The sequence below is a fragment of the Aplidium turbinatum genome, chromosome 18 (genome assembly GCF_918807975.1).
Source record: "Aplidium turbinatum chromosome 18, kaAplTurb1.1, whole genome shotgun sequence".
Classification (NCBI taxonomy): domain Eukaryota; kingdom Metazoa; phylum Chordata; class Ascidiacea; order Aplousobranchia; family Polyclinidae; genus Aplidium; species Aplidium turbinatum.
The window spans coordinates 4,553,107-4,573,721 of NC_137489.1; the positions used below are offsets into that span (position 1 = coordinate 4,553,107).

The window sequence follows — 20,615 nt, forward strand, 5'->3', positions numbered from 1 at the left end:
GAAGAGCGTCATTCACTTATTCTTAGGTCGTTTCTCAACCAAGTAAAAGCTCGAAAAGGAGACCCAACCTGCCAAACAATAGCACTACCCAGAAGTTATGTAGCCTACGGCATGACTTACGGGAAGGATTCTTTTCAAAACGTTGCATTTCCATTTCGGCAAATGTTGCCATTGTCCTACCATAGATATAACTGAACACACAGAGCATTGCATACCAACTACAACGATAAAATCGAGTGATAGTTCGTAAGAAACAAACCCTTGCTCTCTTGCTGTAGTTAGAAAACTGATCGACAATGGTAGCCTACTTGTCGATCCAAGAACCCTTACTGTCTTACTCTAAATGACCCTTGTCCTCTCTCAGGAAATCCACCCATGGTCGGAAGTAGACCATGTGAAGATGGTATGGATTCACAACCAATACTATAAACTAAACCAAATATTTACAGTTGTGATTTAATACATTATTGAATAATAATCGTTTATGATGTACAGACGTAGCCTATCATCATAACAAAGCAAGCTACTGAAGAAAGAGCTAAACATATAAACAACTTAAAGCTTTATCAACAGACTGCAGATCATGAGTTTGCGTGATTGAAATCTATAATCCTCAATACAAAGTGACATCTCTTAGGATACTTGCAAGCAAAATATTTGCAAACACATGTAACAAGATTGAAGTCAGGTATTCACTTTCTTCATTATTCACAAATTCTTCAAGAAATGCGAAAGAATAAAGTTCTTTACAAAAGCAGAAAGGTACCTCTAAGTAAAGTCCTTGCAGACAAATGTAACAAGAATAAACTTGATTATTGGCTGTCCGCAAAAGTTTATCAAGTAATACGCATGCACAGTAGGACTATACTCTATGGAGATTGGTTTCAAGTAAAACTACCAATGAAAACTGTGAAAATGACTACACACTTTTATGAGTTAAAGATCTGCTATTTGAGATTATTGTGAATGTGGATACCAGAACGAACGAACGATAGCTCAGTGGTTACGCGCCGGGCTCAAGATCACACGGCGCTGGTTCGACTCTCGGGGTGTGCGTTTGAGCAACGCATTTCAGGACTGCTCTCCATTCAGCGGCACCTAGTGAATGGAATAATTTCTCGGCAACAAGACTTCAACAATCGGAAAACTTCACTCTGCCAATCTCGGTAACCGGCCCTGCGTCAAGTGCCTCTACAAGTATGCGAACAAGTACCAGGAATAACCTATCAAGGCTTTGTCAGTCCGAGGATAAAGATTCAAAACCAACCAACCAACCAAATACAGTAGGCCTACAGTAGGCCTATTTCAAGAAGCGGTAATTGTCTTTTAGCCTTTGCGCTTAAGTGCTGTAAATACTAGAACAAAAGCTACTTGGTAGATTTTATCTGTCAGGGAGTAACGTTTTAAAAGGAAAAACAAAGAGTATGGAGAAAAATCAAATTATGATCTGAAAATACCGAGTGGGTAAATGTATTGTTAGATTAGCAACAACGAGTAAACGAGAGTTAAAAATGATTTACCTCAGCAAAATATATAATTTTCGAATAAATAACCTACACCAGGCAACAATGCAGAGCTAAATAGTGAATATAACCTTTTTCGAAAAAAGTTTAAACATATCAAACATCAATGTTGCGTCGTGGAACGTTATTGCATGCGCGACGCGCATGTGTTGCTATCTGCATGAGCAAAATATGTTGTAGGGTGGCTCGTTTTTGAACTTTTTTTGATTGAAGTCATTTGAACTATTCCTTCAGCTTCCTCACAGCTTCTGAAAATTTCCATTTTGCTTAAAATTTCGCATTTTTGTTTGTGTTTACATAATACATAATTGCGTTAGACATTTTGCCAACTAAATGGACTTCATTTTTTTTTCAGCTTCCTCGCAACTTCTGAAATGTCCATTTTCCTGAAAATTTCGCATTTTTGTTTGTGGTTACATAACCACAAACTTTGTCAGTGACGTAAATTCAAATAAAAGACGTCACTTTTTCCTACCAAATTAACCCAATTTCATTAAAAAATGACGCAACAGCTCAGGGCAGGTCTATAAAGAGAAATACAATGACGTTTTATAGTTAGCAAAATGTCTAACGCAATTATGTATTATGTAAACACAAACAAAAATGCGAAATTTTAAGCAAAATGGAAATTTTCAGAAGCTGTGAGGAAGTTGAAGGAATAGTACAAATGACTTCAAATTTTTTTAAGTTACATAGATATATGTGAACAATACTGTATCTACCTAAACTAAAAACATTTTTGGAAAAAAATCCGTTTTTGACCCCATACTTCGATTTTTGAGCCCCATGAAGAGGCTGAAGACAATTTGTTACGAATCTCAAATTTTGTCATGTGCGTTTTCTCACTCATTGGCACCATTTCCCCATTACCCCGAGAAAATTTTAAAAAAGTTCAAAAACGAGCCACCCTATTGTGTAGGTTTGCATTACATGTTATCAATAAGATTCAATATTACTTTTCGTTGCTGGCGCGAACATGTAGTAGTCTAAACAGAAAAGTAACAAATGGGAAACTGGAAAAATAACTAAAAGTAATGTGCCGACGCTAGACATTTGTCACAAGAACAGGTAAGGAGCTGACTCGATGACTGATATAGTCTGGCGCTGCTTCCTGTCTGTTGTGGACTTGTGGTATCTCGATTGTAATTGTGCTATTTTATTTGTATTGTGTATAATTGTACCGTGCTATTGTGGCAACAGACGAAATAAAAGTTTTCTCTTCTTTCTCAACGAGTTCATGTGGTTATTTGTTCATGAAGCTTGCCTTTGCTGAATCTGAATGCGTATCAACGACGGAATATTTTTGATTTTTCTTGCTAGAAACGACGAGTATATCCACGGATTCACTGCGCTGTTGATCGGGATGAGAAAGATGGCAGTTATCTGGTAAGCCATGCCTGGTATTTCAACACCACCATACGAAATGAAGGACATAATGCAGATAGGCATCCAACACAAGAAGTCGGTGATGATAATTCGCATGATTGTTCCAGATAACTCTTTACTTCTTTTAGCTTGTGCTGGAGAGACGCTGTTCACATTGCCTTGGCTATCTGCAAACAATTGTAGGTAGGTTGAATGGGGTAGCTTGTATATACATCCAGAGTGTCCGAATGACTCTACTGAAATGTGTTATTCTAAATTAAATTTGAGTAGCCTAACTTTAATTGTTGCGCAAGCATGCATCATCTAAAAGTACAAACATGACAGAAATAATTTAATCAATTCTTATAGTTCAGTTTTTTTTACGTTTTGTCATTCCTCAAGAAGCCTACACCTCACAACGTTCTATTTCAAAGCTTGATACTAAAGAAAACGCATTACCTTGGTGCTTGTAACTTGCAGAATAGTACAGAACCAAATATACCATGAACATGTAAAAAAAGGCTCCAAAATTCATCAGTACAACCCCGAAGGAATAGTTGAATGCCCGTTCGTATGAAGCGCCGTAATATCTGGTAGAAATAAAAGCCAAAATAAGTACCAAGATGAACATACGATAAGTTCAATAGGGATGCATAGATAGGGATAGGGATGTAAAACCTATTTTCTGTGAGATGTGTTGCAGCGACTTTAGTGTTGAAATGGCGCAGTCTTATCATGATATCGCAAAGATGGCGCTTAACTGCTGATTCTATTTCCAGCAACTTATGAGCGTGAAACAGCATTTTTGCTATCAAAACAAAAGCTCGAAACAGGTTGGATGTGATGCATAACATGAAGGTAGCATTGTGCAAAACGGAAGCTTATTAACATACTGTAGAAAAACTAGTTACAGCCAAGCAGGTGCACCGATAGCATTGACGTGTGAGTTTCTAGTTGCATGTAACGAATGAATGATCATCATCTTTTGTGTGAATTTGCATTAATTATAATGGTGGATCGTTTCTGTATTCGGAGATTTTTGTTCGTATCGCCACCACCACGAGATGATACTGCACAGATTTTCAATCGAAACAAGACAATTTTTCATAAACAAAACTAAATTAAAGACATTTGTTTCTCAATTATACACAAATTTCTTGTCGTTTTGAAATATTTTTCACTTTTTTTTTTGTTTCGAAAATTGGTTTTGTTTATTGAATTAAAGTTATTTGAAACTTGACAGTCACCTTGGTAAGCAAACACCGTCCGTGCTGTAGTAGCCATATGTTGTTGGAGGAGAATCCTCACAATCAAATTGAAAAATAGAAGACTTGTTGAATATCTGACAAAAGCTTGAATAGGACAGAAACGTGACTTCTGGAATAGTTTGTCTTTCACCTGGAAGCTTGTTCACCATTTTAATTAAGTGAATTAATTGGCTTGTGTTGACAGGACCTTGTATGTATGGTTGATCCATAATTATTTTAATTTCAAGGTTTAGATTCATTAATGGGATAGTTGGAATTACAGCAAGCAGTATTGACAAGACCCACAAGCATGCGATTATTGAAATGAGACGCCTCCAACCCATGAACTTTGCTTTGAATGGTCTCAAAACTGCATATAATCGATAAGATGCCATCACAACCAACATGCAAACCGACATTTGACTTGAAATTACAGCAAGGACTCCAGCAAACATGCATTGATTGCTGAGTAGCCAATCTAGTTTTTCCTTGCAATAAGTTTTAGAAAATTCAATAGACTTTGAAACAATAAATAAAAGATAAAAGCCCATTAAGAAATCTGACACAGCTAAATTCAGGAGCATGATATTGAAACAGAGTCCAGTTGTGGTCGGAGAACGACGTATGTTTGGAATGGCTTCCACTATATCACAAGATGTTTTGATAATTATAATCAGGTTTCCCACCACTGCTAATATCATTATAATCCACAAAGCAGCATAAAAGATTTTGCTTCCAATCAGTTCAGTTGATGACGAAACACTTGTGTCTGTTACAGGACATTCGTCTGTGAAATCTTTACAATCAAAGTTTCCATCCAATATTTTACTGAGGGGTAAAAACCTTCTGTTGTTGTCGCAATAGAAATGGGTCACAGATGAACAATTCATTTCATCCGCCAAATTTTCACAATCCGCCTTAAAATCGCATCTGCAAGAACACAAGACCATAAATTTAAAGTTAATGTTTATATATTTCCAATGTTTTATAGATCTCAAAGATACAAATATCTTCTAAATGGCCACGTTTTGGTACCCCGAGCCTTGCTCATTCTTTCAACGGTCCAGACAATCGACGACAGTCGCCGATTGCATTTTCCTAACAAAAACCTTCATTTTAACCTAACCCAGTATTAGTATACTACATAGTAGAAAAAATATTTGTGCTATGTGACAAAACTGCACTATCCAAAACACACGCAGCAATTTAATTTTAAATTGTTACAAGATGCCAAGTAGCAAGTTATGGCTAGACTTAAACTTCTCAAAACATGGGCTCTTCTATAAATCTGTCTTTGTACATAGCCTTGCGCAAGGTTCTGGCGAGTGGTATTATCAGCAACTGAGCCGTGTTAACCGGCTCGGTATCCTACCACCGGCTAGAGTCCCACCGCAATCAAGAGCCCGCTTATCTTTAGTAAATCAACGTTTTTTCGCCACTTGCAAAAATGAGATGGAAGTACATGTAGCCTACTGCTAAGAAAGCTCAATATTCAATAACTTACATCACACGGGGCGTGATAATCTCATCTACGGATAGGAAGTATCATCGTCTTGAGGCCCACTAGTTTTTAGTTCCTTTATGGTGATTAGTTGTTTGAAATAAAAAAGGTAAAACAATGATACAAAAACTTGATATTAACAGTTTGCAACACACCATACAGTTTTGTATTCCCGTTTATTATTTGGCATAACAATCGCAAATCAACGAAACCAAAAAATTTATGCTATGGGCTAAGGTTGCATATGGACAAAAAAGGAAGATGTTGGATATGGAAAATGGACTGCCAACAGCATTGATAAAGGTGGTTAGGAATAGACTTTTAGACTCAGGGTAATTTTAGGAAGCTAAAATTTTTGTAGGCCTATAGGGTCTGCATTGCAACTGAAATGAAATCTAACTATGCCTCATTTTTGGTGTTAATTTGGTTTAAAATTTGAAGTAATTCTTTTGCGTCCATCCCAGCGTTTTGTTTTTCTTCTTTATTTAAAGACAGCCCCAGCATCACCTTTTTTCTTTATATTTGATTTGTATTGGTCAGACTTGTAAGCTTCCGGGTGGGGTTGTTTAGTTGGTCTCTACCTGGCCCACATCAAATTTGAAAACTTCCCTATAGTATGGTACTGCTAATTTGCATTCATCAAATGCTGGCATTTGTAAACAATATTTTTCTAAAACCTAGTCTCAGAATAAGAATTGTTGGATGAAGAGGATGAAACATTGTTTCCATAGATCTTAACCAGTTTAAGAACAACTTATGTTTGCAGATAGACTGCGCAGATGAATATTAAAAACTAGTGTTTTGACAAAAGAAAGTTATGTGGTAGGAGAAAATTTTAATCTGATTCGTATACAGTACATCCTCTTTTTTAACCTTCAACTCACAATTCGACAAAATCTCACTTTCGTAGATCTGTCGTTGAAACAACGTAGAAAATACAGAAGTCTGCACCACGCGTTCATCCTTAAAATGGTGGAATTCAAAACTCAATGATTGTCCGCATCTAACATCGCGCAGTGTAAGGCATAGCATAGTTGTAGAGTCGGAAAAAATTCGTCGGAACTTCAACGTCTACAAAGTTGTTAAGTCCGAATTTTAACATCATGCATTACAGTTTTCATGCGTATGCGTCGGCTTGTTGAGGTGTACGTGTAACTTGTGCTTTACCGTGAACCAGAATATCCAACATTGCGTTTCTGACTTTATCCCCACAGCACAAAATTGTAGATTTTTAATCTATTTGTTTCATTGAACAGCAACTGAGCTGCTGGGTCAAAGATATTATTGTGAAGTCATCATAAACCTGGCACACCCGTATTTACTGCATATACTATTCTATTCACCTGTCTCCTGTACAATGATCATGATAAACTGGTGATGAAGGATCGTTTTGATCACAATTCTTCAGAAGAGGACAAAATATTTCATCACTTGAGTCATCGCAATCTGCCTTTATATCGCATGCATACTCGGACCTTGGCCCGCAACGTTGGCCACATTCACCTTGTAGTTGTGTATTTGGTTTGCTGCCATACCAGTTGCAATCGAACCAATCACAGTAAGGTGATTCGACTGAAATAGAAGTACACGGTGGAGATAGTTTGATCTATGCTATTTTCATTGATTAAGTTAAAGGATAGACAACAGCTTTCTGTTCAGTTTGTTATGAAATTAATACTAGCCTACGTCAATAACTGGATAAGGTATAGTCCTATTAATATTGATAATATTATTATTATGATAATATTACTAATAATATTGATATTTTAACTAATTCTACAATTGTAAAAACGTTTAGGACCAGGGGTGTAGTCAGCATAACATTTTGGGGGAAAGGCAAACAAGCATTATTGCTCATGTTAGTGAGCCCGGCAACGAGTCGGCAAAGACAAAGAACCTGCAGGGGAGTCCGGGATGTTCCCCAGAAAATTTTGAAAAAATATTTTAAAATTGTGCATTTTCCGAGTGCTCTTGGTGTAAATAAATAGTAAAACTCTGTCAAAAAATTATGTAACACAGGTTGACATGTTTATTTCAAATATTTCGTATTTCAACTATTTCAACTATTTAGGGTTAGACAATTAATTTCTTTGCTCCCCTGACTACGCCCCTGCTTAGCACGGACAATTCTCGCAACAACTTCAGAAGATGGAAATAAAAAAATAATGTTACCTTGGTGGTAGCTAATTTTTAAGATAACTAGATAATTCATGTCATGGTAATCGTTTGCATTTAAAAGTATCGACAGGAAGAGCAAGCTAGATCAAATGTTACTGAAATGCAATATCCACCTTTTATAGTACTTTGACCAAGTTTTCGGTATTTATAGCCTGCAGTGGTAAATCTAATGACATCGTGAAAGCTAACTTGGGCTATTCAAAAGAAAAATATTTCCTATTTTAGGATAATTTTTGTTTGATAAAAATATTCATATTTTGGTTTTGTTTGGTTTTTTTTTGGTTTTTTTTGTTTGTGGACGTAGCTTGTTCCTTTTAGCGGGGTTCCATGCCTGTGCGTTGTTTTTTTTTTATCTGACAGCTTGACACTCGAACCAAAATTGTTTTATAGGTCTTTACTTTCAAATTGGTACTGGAAACAAAACTTTTGCATCAAGTTGAAATGACTGAGTCCCTGGGCACCCCACTATTTAGGTTTGTTGCGAAAGTCAAGCTATGTCGTTTGATTATGAGTTGAATGCGAAACTTATAAAATCTTAAAACCTTAAAAAACTTGTAAAAACTTTACTTAAACCAGTCTAATTTTGCGTTATTTTTTAACCTAATTTTTGTTTTTTTGTGTCCAAACTTTATTTATGTTTCGTTTCAATCGAGTTGATATCAAAACAGCAACTTTTTTAATCAACAACAAAAAAAGCAGGACAATGAATCCTGCGTCAAAACACTGCGTCAAAACAAAACAATTTTTTTTAAATAATTTTGAATTACATATTTTCTGTATGACAATGCTGATCTAAATCTGGTATAACAAACTAATCAGGCCATTCGTTCTTCTTTTGTGTTTGTTCTTCACTATTCCAGACATGTCATTGTGTTAGATTTGACAATGCTTCAGACTCACAAAGGCAGTCGGCTCCACATTCATCTTCTCCGCGAGAGCATTCGATACGTCCATCACATTTTACGGCATTAATCCGATTGCAGTTTGAGCTGGGATTGATTCGTGCAATATAAAAAACAAAAACAATTCAACAAAAAATAAATAAACTCAACATGTTGTAAGTTACGAAACGAATGGTCACATTCAGTAGTGTAGCTAAAACCTCAATTGAAAGCGTTTTAGTTTTCCAATTGAGGTTTTAGCTTTCTAGATATGGAACAGGGATCGTTTCAGAACAAGACTAGGTCAGAAAGCGAGGCAGACTCCGACTCACTGCTGCTCAGCAGCAGCCTAGAGCAGTTAGCTTCAGTAGTGTAGCGTAACTCATTTAATTGGGGGAAACGTCAGAAGCACGAACATTCAACTTGACGTAACATTTAGCCTTAGGTCATTTTTAGTCTATGAAATTTGATATTTTACCCAATATCGAATAAACACAGTTGAAATAAAACCTGACTATTTTTATATTATGCTCAACACAAAAAGGAGTCATAGCAGACCAAAATTAAGACATATACCTACCCACGTGCAATTTATCTAGGAATTCTTGATTTCTCAGAATTCGATTAAAGGTTTTGAAAAAAAAACACTTGAATTAGCGTACTATTCCGGCTGTATTGCCACAAAGATAAAGTACTGAACGTTTAACTCTCAAAAAATTTATTTTGAATCAGTCACGTACGCAGAAAATTTTTGTTATGTGAAAAAGTTGAAAAAAAAATGCATGAAGCTACCTTGAAAATAACCAAGGCAACCAAATTTTAAAAAGCCTGCTCGTCATGGACTAGACGCCACTGCCTGTTCTTGTTGCACACTTTGTGCGTTTAAAAATACCTCACGAAAATACTAAAATTTTCCTTAGCGAGATTCGTTGTAGTCAGTACAAGTGGAAGATTTGCCGATATCTGATTTCAAATAACTGATTTCAGCAGCTGACATTCAAAGAATGAAAAGCAGACAAACTTTTGATGTAACCGAAAGATGGTAGTAATGTCACCATTATTTTTTAAATTATTAAATTGGTAACAATGTTTTTAAAAACACTAACTTCATTAGTGACTTTATTTTGGAATGAAAAAGCTTTGGTAGAGAGTTTGCTTTGTTAAACCATAGAGAAATAAAACATAGTAACCTTAGCGGGTTTAACATACTTTATTTCACACAAAAAATATAACATAATTGAAATAAACTCAAACGTTTTCGACACGTACGTGTGTCCTCTTCAGGAATTAAATCTGCAATATACATAAGTTGAAAAATCGTAAGATAAATTTGACTTTGCACTGTAATGGTACCGACACTCCTGACTGAAAAACACAAACTGAAAAAATTATACGAGAATGATTGCGAGTAAATTATGCGGTGGGAAACAGATCACATGAGGTGTAGACTACAGGCATTGGGCAAACAATTAGAACACACACAACAAGAACGATAAGCCACAGGCGAATAACTGCCGGTTGAGAGATAGATTGTTACGTTTAACTCTTAAGGCTTCCATGATCTTAGTCTGAAAATTCAGATCAGCCTCGAGAGATGATTTTAAATTGGTCGATCGAGACTTTGTCAGAGCACGTTTTACAAGAGGCGATGTGCTCACTTGAAATTGCTTAAAATCAGAAATTATGTGGCTTTACAATCTCATTAATTATGATATCTAAGAATACTTTTCAAATGAGGCTTTTCATTTGATTACAAGTATATTTTTTTAAGTACGCTTAACCTTAAAATGTTTTTATCATTGAATTAATTTGTTTAAACTTCTTTAGAAAATGTAAAAAATATGACTTTCTTACCTATAACATTCAATTGTTATATTGAAGCAATCAAGCGAACTTGTGCATCGGGCTTCATCACTTCCACCAGGACAATCATTAGAGCCGTCACATAGTTGATGAATATCGATGCATTTAGTTCCCAACTTGCATGGAACTTTGTTTTGGTCGCAATCGTTATCACGAAGCAAGTCATCACAAATCTCGCTGGTAAATTGTCTCTCACATAAACATTCGTCCGATAAGTCAGCACAATCAAACACAGCATCGCACATTTGTTGACGTTGTATAATTGTTCCATCAAGACAAGGCCAGCACTTGGAAATGTCTAAGTTTGGTTTTCCACCTTCAATGGTCTTATAACAATCGTCTTCTTTATTAAAACAAACTGAAAGTTCTTTCTTACTTGGTGTTGACCGTATATGTTCCTGAGGAACAATGCATCGATACGGAGTAGCTGGAGAATTTGGAATTCGGTGGGTGCCATCTGTAGGAATACCATTGCACTTGAAACCAAATCCAATTTGTTTTTCATCTGATCCATCAGTACATTGAACAACTCCATCACATAGCCAAGTAAAGGGCAAGCACTTGGATCCTTCATCGCAAATAAAATAGTTGGGACTGATCCTGTCAGAACAATTACCAGATAATAATAAATTAACTTAACAACAGTAGGCTATACAGAATGGGAGTGTTCACCAGTTGTTATAAGTTATAATTTGCCGTACGATAAGTGTTTCAGCCCCCTTGATAAAGTCAGTCGTGCAAACTCATGAAACGTTGGAAATAAAAAGCTAGCTATCATTTCAACATCTTGTGATAGTCTAGTCTAGAGTCTACGAAAGTACTCAAGAAATTAATGTATAGCCTAATTATTAACAACAATACCTTAACAAAGAAAATTAATTTAATTAAATGATCAACAATAATATTAACTTATTGATAATAACAATTAACTTTAATTAATTAACATAAGGAAAGTACTTTTGATTAGTCATGTTAGAACAATCTATTTCATCAGAGCAATTTAAGCAGTTTGGAAAACCATCACATTTCTGTTCTTCTGTGTAACTATAGTTGTCAGCGCCACATGAGTTGTTAAACAGACTTCCCAGAGGAATGTTGCATTCAATCTCGTCCGACCCATCCGTACAATCGTACTTTCCTGAACATCTCAAGTCGTCCAAAATCGTTCCTCCAGTGTAGCATGTAAACCCACCGGTGGATACCAACAAAGTAACAAACACCAAACAACCAGTTAGTAACTCAAACATGATTGTTCTTAGCAAAATAATTACTCTGAAGAATAAAGAAAAAAGACAAAATTTAAGCTAAACACTGTGTGGTTACAATGTAGCATGAACAAATGAGGTGACAATTTTACTTCATGCACAGTTATTCAAAGCAATTCTTCAACTTGATAAAGACTTATTATCTATGCCTTGTCTTGTCATAGCAGCGTTATTAAAAAAAAATTATGTTATCACGATAAACTCATGACACGAAACAGGCCTACCAAAAATCGCACCTATGAAAAACTAAAGTTGAAGACATTCAAACGTTTCTGTAAAGTTGACTTGTTAAACCAGACTGTTCATTGCTTACAACTTAACAAAGTGCCAGAAATAATCCATTTTTTAATTATTTTTATACTAATGCTATCTACAGTACCTTTCAAATGCATTTATACACAGTGCTGTATTCGTAAAAATAGCACAGGGTATACTGCCAGATTTTCCAAAATGATAAATAATACACAACTTGCAAAATATTAATCTTTTATTCTACCATAACATGAATTATCAACATCAAAATTGGACGAAAGGTAGGCTACGGTACCAAATTGTTTATTTTTCTTTGAATACATTCCAAACAGCCTGCCGACAGGAATCTACATCTTTATCCTCTTTACAAATTTGGGGTCTAGTATCTTTGGCTGATCGGTGGTTTAGCAGCCAGGATCTTACATATTTTTAGCTGTAAATTGAGCCACAGGTGGACGTGGTCCATTGCAATTAATAAACATCAAACAGCTCACATTATCAATAAGCAAAGATGCTTTTAAACCTGTGATAATATTGTTCATTAAACTGAAACCACGTTCACATTCTGCTGTCGAACAAGGTAAAGTCGAAATAGCTGTTTAAGAGAGACTTTAAATTATTGGGCACAATTTCAACTTTTTCACTAAAGTCTCTTAATCCTTGGATTGACTGTATTTCATCAATGTCAACGCGTTTACAAATTCTTCTCACCTTTGCTTCTGCATGACGCAAATTTCCTTCTGTCATTGTTTCAGGTTGCAAGTTAGCAATATCAACCAATAGCTGACTATTGTCAGTGTAGGCATTAGTGCAAAGTCTCATTTGCATTCTGCTAACAATGCTTTGAATGAATTGATTCGCGTTAATTGGCACCACTTTAGAATTCTGTTTCAGAGGAATATTTCTGAACATTAAATTATCCTTCGCTGCTAAAGCCAACTGTGTTTTTTTCTCCAGATTTTCCTTGAAACTCTCAATAATTCGTATTGTCCTTTTTATTAAAAGTTTGGCTCTAGGTAAAGTTGTACTTCGAGACTGAAGTTCAATGAATAATATGGATAATTCTTGCAGAATATCATACATCAGGAATCAGTAAGGATAGCATACGCACTCTCTTTGGAAAACCAGAGGGTATACTATTAGCTGCTCGAAAAAGAAGAGAGTATACTGCGTATACCGCCGTATACCCTCGAATACAGCACTGTTTATACATTAATAACTTCATTGAAGCATTTGCATGCAGCCTAAACATGTTTCCATAACGTTGTGTTAAAACGACTGAAATACCTTTCAACGTTATGTGCAAATCAGAATGCATCTAACGCTATGGTACAAAACGTCGACTTCGTTTATTTTCTTTAACGTGATCAAACATCCGTCTTGCCTTCACCAACACCTTGCACTGATACGAAACGTCATTACATGTTTTTGAGTATACAGGTTCTTTAGTATATTTTGCACCAAGTACAAGGCTACTGCAAAAAATAGATGGAAGAGCGTCATCTTAGATCGTATCTCATTCAAGGAATAGCCTATTCGACTGAGACACCTAGCCTGCTGAGCAATAGCACGATCCAATATGTAGCCTATTGACTTACCTGATGGGAACGATCCTTTTCAGAACGTCAATGCCTTTCTGCTGTCGACAAGCGTTGCCACTGTCTTGTCATATATGCCAGTGAACACATTGAGCATTACACCCCAATGTCTATTATAAGGTCGAGTGACCGCTAATAAGAAGCGAACCCTTGCTCTCTTGTTGTTGTTGACCTAACTGCTTGACGAACGGTATAGCTTACTTGTGAACAGTGAAGCTACTGCTCTCGAACAAAACTGGTTTCGGTGCTACATTCCGAGTCGAGATTTGTAGCATTCTCCAAAAAGACCCACGAGGGTCGTAGGCAGGCTGCTAGGTCAAGAAGTTACGATTTAAAGCCGGTAACAAAATCAAAAAATACAAATTGAAAGGCCCTTTTTAGTACCATAAAAATAATAGTAAATATTAACCTATTGGTCTGATGCAAATAAATAATAATAATTACTTCACAGTGTAGATTTCAACGATCTGTTTTACTCTGGTACTGCGAGTTCGCTGTGGCAATATCGAATTGCATTAGCTTTCGGAACACAGTTCCCTAGTCATGTGCTATGACGAATTGTATTAAAGTCAGTGAGTGGTTCTTTCATGTGGCTCTTTGGTTTGGTAGCCACTTTAACAAGTCGAAATTCTGCCACTGAAATTGATTAGAATGAAACCGCCAACCAATCACAATGCTACGGTTTACAGTAAGTGACGTAAAAAATGGCGAAAAGAAGATGATAGAAAGCAAATTAAGTGATGGATTTTTTGTCAGCTGGTTGGCTTAGGGGTTAGGGTTAAGGCTAGAAAGTAGTCATTTCATTGACGCGGGTTCGATTCCCACTACTGCTATTGCTCTTTTTCTTCTGTAATTACCAAATAAAGTTCAAAACAAGCATTAACTCTCTGGATGAGTGCGAGAAGGATCACAATTGGACGGTAGCCTCTTATAACATGTTCTGATTGGTTGGCGGTTGCATTCTAATCAATTTCAGTGGCAGAATTTCGACTTGTTAAAGTGGCTAAAGCGGCCCTTTGGTTTAGCTTGAGGCTGCTGGCTGTTGAGTCTCTGTGGTGTTATTGCTGTGAGTTCTTTAGTATATTTTGCACCAAGTACAAGGCTACCGCAAAAAATAGATGGAAGAGCGTCATCTTTAGATCGTATCTCATTCAAGACAGTAATAGCCCATTCGATCTATATCACCATTTTAGTATCATAAAAATAACAGTAAATATTAACCTATTGGTCTGATGCAAATAAATAACAACAATAAACAAAAGTTTCGTTGGGGGAAAAGATCTTTCAGGTGCAGCTTTGTCAAGCAGACCAAATGAATCCTAACTTACATGAAACCATTTCTTCATGGCAGCAAAATTTTTTCAGTGATTTCTTGGGAGATTTCTTCTAATGCCTACAAGCTGTTTGCATTAATGTCACGCTTTTGTGCATGCGCGTAATCATGCGCACAAATCGATATCACCACTTTCACGTGTTTCACGATAAAAATAAGATCAGAAAAATGTTTACCGCAGTTTTGCAACGTATTTAATGTGTTTTAGTGCAGTAGCAAATAATATTTGAACTTTAAATGCCATAAACAAAAAGTGACGTCCATACAATATCAGGCAATTAAACGCAAAAAGTAATTTTCAGTGTAGGACGGATGTTTTGGACGAAAATTTCAATTTTTTTTTAGTGGTCTTAGAATGTCCTGCTGTATTCTAAAACCAGGGTTAAAGTTGGATTTGGAAAAAAGCAGATTACCTCCTCCTTCCCCTTTATTGACTGCCGGTACGCGATTAGATTGAAAACAATTCATTGAGTATTGTTTTGGGTTGATCAGAATGTGCTTTTTACCGTTCTCAGATTGTTTTTTTGCAGCAGAATTTCAGGACTTTCGTGTATGCCGTTAAAGCGATTATTGTATAACTTAAATTTTCAAACAGCAAAACGTCGTCCCATGGACATAAACATAGGCTACCGTAAATATAGCAAGAAACAATCACTTTAAAGGTTTTGTTCGACAATATGATACAGCTTATATATGGAAATTGTGTTTGTGCTAACAGATGATGCTATAGTGTGCCAAAACACGATATGTCGTTTGTGGAGTTGTACTCAGCAATGATTTAATTAAACTTCGTCTAAACAAAGCGGTTACGCTATATTTAAAACATGAAATTATGAATAAGCCAAAAGAATGTTTGAAGGGAAACGAAGCGAAGTAAAACCTTTGCAAAAACAGATGTACAACACTCTCATGTAAATATAAAAGCTTCACCTGCATTCTGTGAAGAAGCTCCAAGGATTGCAAAAACTCGAATATCATACAGCGTTAGTGAAATGTCAGTGAAAGACTGTTTGTAAATTTGAACATTGTAAAAATATAGAACCAAGATTGGACTTGTTATTGTCTTTTTTTGTTTGTTTGAAATGTGTGACCGGTACGCCGAGAAGCAATAAGACTTCTGCCGGTATGTGATATTATAAAATTTGAGTAGCATTGTTTTAGGAAACCCTTGCCATTTCACGAGAGATCTTTTCTACCCGCCACCAGAAAACACTCGTCTTTTCCAGGAGACCTTCTCACAAAAGATCCTTGCTGCCCTCTCTTAGAAGATATACTGTAATTTACTATTTTCAGGAGACCCACACCGGGTCATAAGCAAGTCTTTCTGTGGCAGCATTCGGTATCTAACCCGCGCCGGTTGTGTGAGGTGCCACTCCACTAACCGCTCCATGCCCAATGCGATTAAAGCCTTTTATGAGTTAAGTGAGACTTCCCGTGACAGCATTTATTATCGAACCATGGCCGGTGGTGTCAGGTGCCACTCCACTAACCGTTAGGCCACTCCATGCCCAATGCAATTAAAGCCTTTTATGAGTTAAGTGAGACTACCTGTGATTGCACTCAGTGTCGAACCCGGGCCGGTTGTGCGAGGTGGCAAAGGTTGCAAACAAAATAAACAACAAAAATAAAAAGTTACTGAGAAAAGCGAGGTTGTGTAGAATTGTGATAACACGCAGGCATTCTACATGTGTCAAACAACAGACTGCTTAACTAAGCATTTCATCTCTAGACTGACAATGAAAACATATTTGAAGTAAAACGCTATTGTATTTACAGTTTGAAGCGAATGCGTTAGTCTTTAAAGTTAAAATTTAACATCCGCTAGACGGCGCCATCACCGTTTTTGCTACATGATGTGCAGAGGCAAACACAACTTTCAGCTCACAAAATCGGTCTTTTTTACATTAGTTCGCTTCTGGAGAAAAAAACAATGTTTCTTGTTACGAAGATTTTATGATGTGTGATGTTTTTCGCTATGATCAGTGAGATAACAAAACCAATCTAAAATAAACTATGAGTCTTTGCTTGGACCGAGTTAATCGAAAATGCACCAAAAATGTCAGGCAGTAAAGAATTTGTTTGGTAATTTACTTGGGTATAATGCTGGAGATCAAGATGTCAACGTAGAGTGCACTACGCAATGTACACATAGCCTACTGCATTGATGAGACATGAAGGCTAAAACGGTGTTAAAAATGAATGAAAGTGCATTGGTTGAACACTGTCCAGACAGAAAAATCCGTTGTTTACATCGACTCAACGTCTGCATACGTTCAATCAATGTAAAAATGTCGAATTTGGCTGTCTCGGCTGCAATATTATCGCTGAAGCGAAGCAAAGGAACATTGAGTTGCTGGGTGTTTTTGTACTAACTTCAAAGTCGACAAATTCAGATGTGTTGACAACATCACAAAACGTCATAATCTATATCGTTCAATTCCATATCTAGTCAAAGGATGGACGGCGGTGATGGTAACAACTAATTAAAAAACAATAGCTGTCAGAAGGAGATGACAAACATAGCGCGTCTCAATAGGCACTTTGCAACATTTCAAGTAGTGCATCATAAGCAAAGAAAATCAACAAGTGCTGATATAAAGTTTCATCCACTCGAAATTCCGTGATTTTATAAAGATTATGCCAATAAAAATCTTATGAAACTAACCATTATTTGGACAGTTTGCAGGTGTAAAACTCATTTCTGTTTAAAATAGTTTTAATTATTTATTGAAGCTTCTGTTAACTATGATGATGTCATCAACATTTTAACATCAACACTTTCAAGATATTGTTGCTTTTCAAGCTTGCAAGTCAATCACTTTTTTATTGAATGAACGTATGCAGACGTTAAATCAATGTGACTGATTGTTATTTGACTGGGTTTCCTGTTATTGAGAGCAGTGGATAGAATTTCATTTTCATAATTTTCTCCAACTCCGTAACGAAAAAGTTTGCATGAGGCAACAAGTGACCAAGAACGTAAATGATATTACTGCCATGATGACGTCACAAGTGTCCAATGTCGTTATTGTGTCGTCATAGAAGCTTTTATTCAAAAGCATAGTGTTGTCGAAGATATAAACAAAGATCAAGAAAACTGGCTCAGTTCCGCCGAGCACAATGGCCCAGAAACGACGTGATGAAAGCGATGATGAGGAGACCTGTTCCGGCCCATCCGAGGAAGAAAGATGTTCCGACAAACGTAAATTGGATTCCATTGGTGGAGGAGTTGATGGTGTCGACAAGGACAGCGGAATAGCATCCCATCCCTACAGTTCCACATGCTCCTGCATAAAAGATTAGAAAACATAATAAACAACTCGGGCCTTCTTGTATTAAAAGATTTTTTTATTTTTGGATCTATTTACTTTGCAATCTACAGTACTTCACTTCTAATAGAGCGCTTGTATGAGAAAGATCACTAAAGCCATAAACAAATTACGTTTCTACCATTCAATAACAAGTTTGTATTCCGCTTCTGTGTTTGGCAACTCGAGAGCAGATACCTTGCAAGATCATCGAAGAATACAGTTTTAAAACTGCAAAGCAAGTCTTTGACAATGCCAATGCGATAATCATTTTCTATATTAGCCTACCAATACACAGGACAGTGTTGAGTCACAACATATAGCTGAAAGCAACAAACGGAACCTATGAACAAATGTAACTATCAAGTCATCTACACAAACCATGTGAAAAAATGCGGCAAACCTACCGACACCATAGAGATCAGCAGTAACATCCTATTGTAAAAGATCAGCTTTTTAGCATTGATTTAATTAGTATCTTTGGACGTTGAATCAAGGCAAAGATTAATTTAATGAATAGATAGCATGTTTAACCTGCAAACGCATACAGTCCACCAGCGATTATAGCTCCTTTAGGGCGTTCCAGCTTGTTCAGACCCAAAACAAACGACACAATGACAGCGACCAACGCAACAATGGCGGTGATGATTATCATCCCTCGGGTTGCTTGTTCCAAAGCAGATATCACTATAACAGAGAAAAAAAAATTAAATTCTTTTTTTATCCATATTTTTTATGTCCGATGGTTGACGATTTAGATTAAGTAGATAAGACAAGAAAGCCAATCTTCCAAAGCCAATTTAAGCATATTTTATCCGCTGATTTGGTTTTTGTTAAACTTGATCGTTACCTGTTCCAGATTCAGCAAACTCTTCCAATGTTCTACATCCACCATCAGATATGGCTCCATCGGACACAACTGTGGTGCAGACTGTGAATAGACCTTTGTTGTTAATCTGGAAAAGTTTTGTTTGTCAAAGAAAAACTCTGAAGAATGTTTTACTAAACTTGTAAAAAATTTCATAAAAAAATGTGAATTTAAACTTTGAACTTGTGTGTGACTACAGAAACAACAATCAGACAGAGAGTAAAAGAGACGGATATAGCCTAAAGGGCTTTACAATACTTTACTACAAATTTTCTTCGCAACATCAACGCCTTACGCTACGAAAATAGGAGTGCACCAAGATGCCGATGCAGAAAACTCTTTAGCATTCAACATGCATATTTACGAATGTAAATACCGATAGAGTTTTGTAAATTCAACAAAACTATATAAGAACATACCCGAAAACTGCTGCCCGATACAATGGCAATGCTCAGCCAGTCAACTAGAATTATAGCCGTGATGAGCAATGACAATGCGGCTAGACCAGGAAGAAAAGCTAAAAAGCCAGGATTGTATAAGTTCCTTTTTGTTCCCTTGTAAGGTGATCGAGCAGATGTTGGGTAATATGGTTGAGAAACCGTCTTCACTGGAAGACTGTAAGTTGGTAGTGTTGACGTCAACGTGTCTTTTGTTGTTTTATTGCCTTTAGGTGCAGAATACCGGTCGCTTTGCACTCGAATGATTGTTTCGCGCTGACCGCGTCGTATCGCGCTTTCGACGTCACCCAGCTGGCTATCGGGATCAGACACCAAACCCGGAACACGTTTCTCGTTGTTATCTGATCGGTACCGGTCCCGGCTGTCTCGAGGATGATCTCTTCTATGATCGTAACGTCTATAGTCTTTGTTTGATCGACTGTAACCGTCACTATGACGATAACTAGAGCTACTTCCACTCATTTAAACTGATCGCAGTGACGGATCAGCTGATTGCAAAATCTCGCTTTTAGGATGAAATCTCGTTGCAATAAAGACAATTCTGAAACCAAACGCTGCAATAGTCTCACTTCTATTTTTATAAAAATTCTGAAAAAGATGTCATTAGGTTAGATTTAAAAGTAGTAAATTTGCAAATGAAGTAATTTTGCTGCGTTATAAACAAATAACAGATAAAATATTTCGATTAAGATGATGATGATTATGTGCTTGATCTGATGCAAACGTTGTCCATCATGGTCTTCCAAACTTCTCTGTCATATATCAGATCTCTGTCGGCAGCAGTGGCCGAGTGGTTAGCGCGTTGGGCTCGCAGTCGAGAGCCTGCATGTTCGACTCCAGCCACCCGCACTTGCTGTTGTTTCTTTGGGCAAGAAACTTTACGATAATTGCCCCTACTGAGTGATCGATTTCGAGTAATGGGTAGTACCAAATTTAAGTCATAAGTAGAGTAGACAACCGAAAACAGACATTGCA

General features: G+C 36.7%; 2 protein-coding genes across 2 annotated transcripts; both read right to left on the minus strand.

Annotated features, from left to right (window-relative positions):
• Nucleotides 1-2,774: 2,774 nt before the first annotated feature.
• On the minus strand, nt 2,775-11,805 carry LOC145787904 (uncharacterized). Its single transcript, XM_082599741.1, has 6 exons — nt 11,516-11,805; nt 10,590-11,158; nt 6,980-7,208; nt 4,136-5,065; nt 3,348-3,478; nt 2,775-3,076 (listed from the first exon to the last, which is right to left on the minus strand). The coding sequence occupies exons 1-6, from the start codon at nt 11,803-11,805 to the stop codon at nt 2,775-2,777; spliced, it is 2,451 nt and encodes an 816-aa protein (XP_082455867.1).
• Nucleotides 11,806-16,753: 4,948 nt separating this feature from the next.
• On the minus strand, nt 16,754-20,208 carry LOC145787473 (uncharacterized). The gene is made up of 4 exons (XM_082599221.1): nt 19,602-20,208; nt 19,165-19,270; nt 18,849-19,001; nt 16,754-18,293 (listed from the first exon to the last, which is right to left on the minus strand). The coding sequence occupies exons 1-4, from the start codon at nt 20,100-20,102 to the stop codon at nt 18,109-18,111; spliced, it is 945 nt and encodes a 314-aa protein (XP_082455347.1). The 5' UTR covers nt 20,103-20,208; the 3' UTR covers nt 16,754-18,108.
• Between the last annotated feature and the right edge of the window lie 407 nt (nt 20,209-20,615).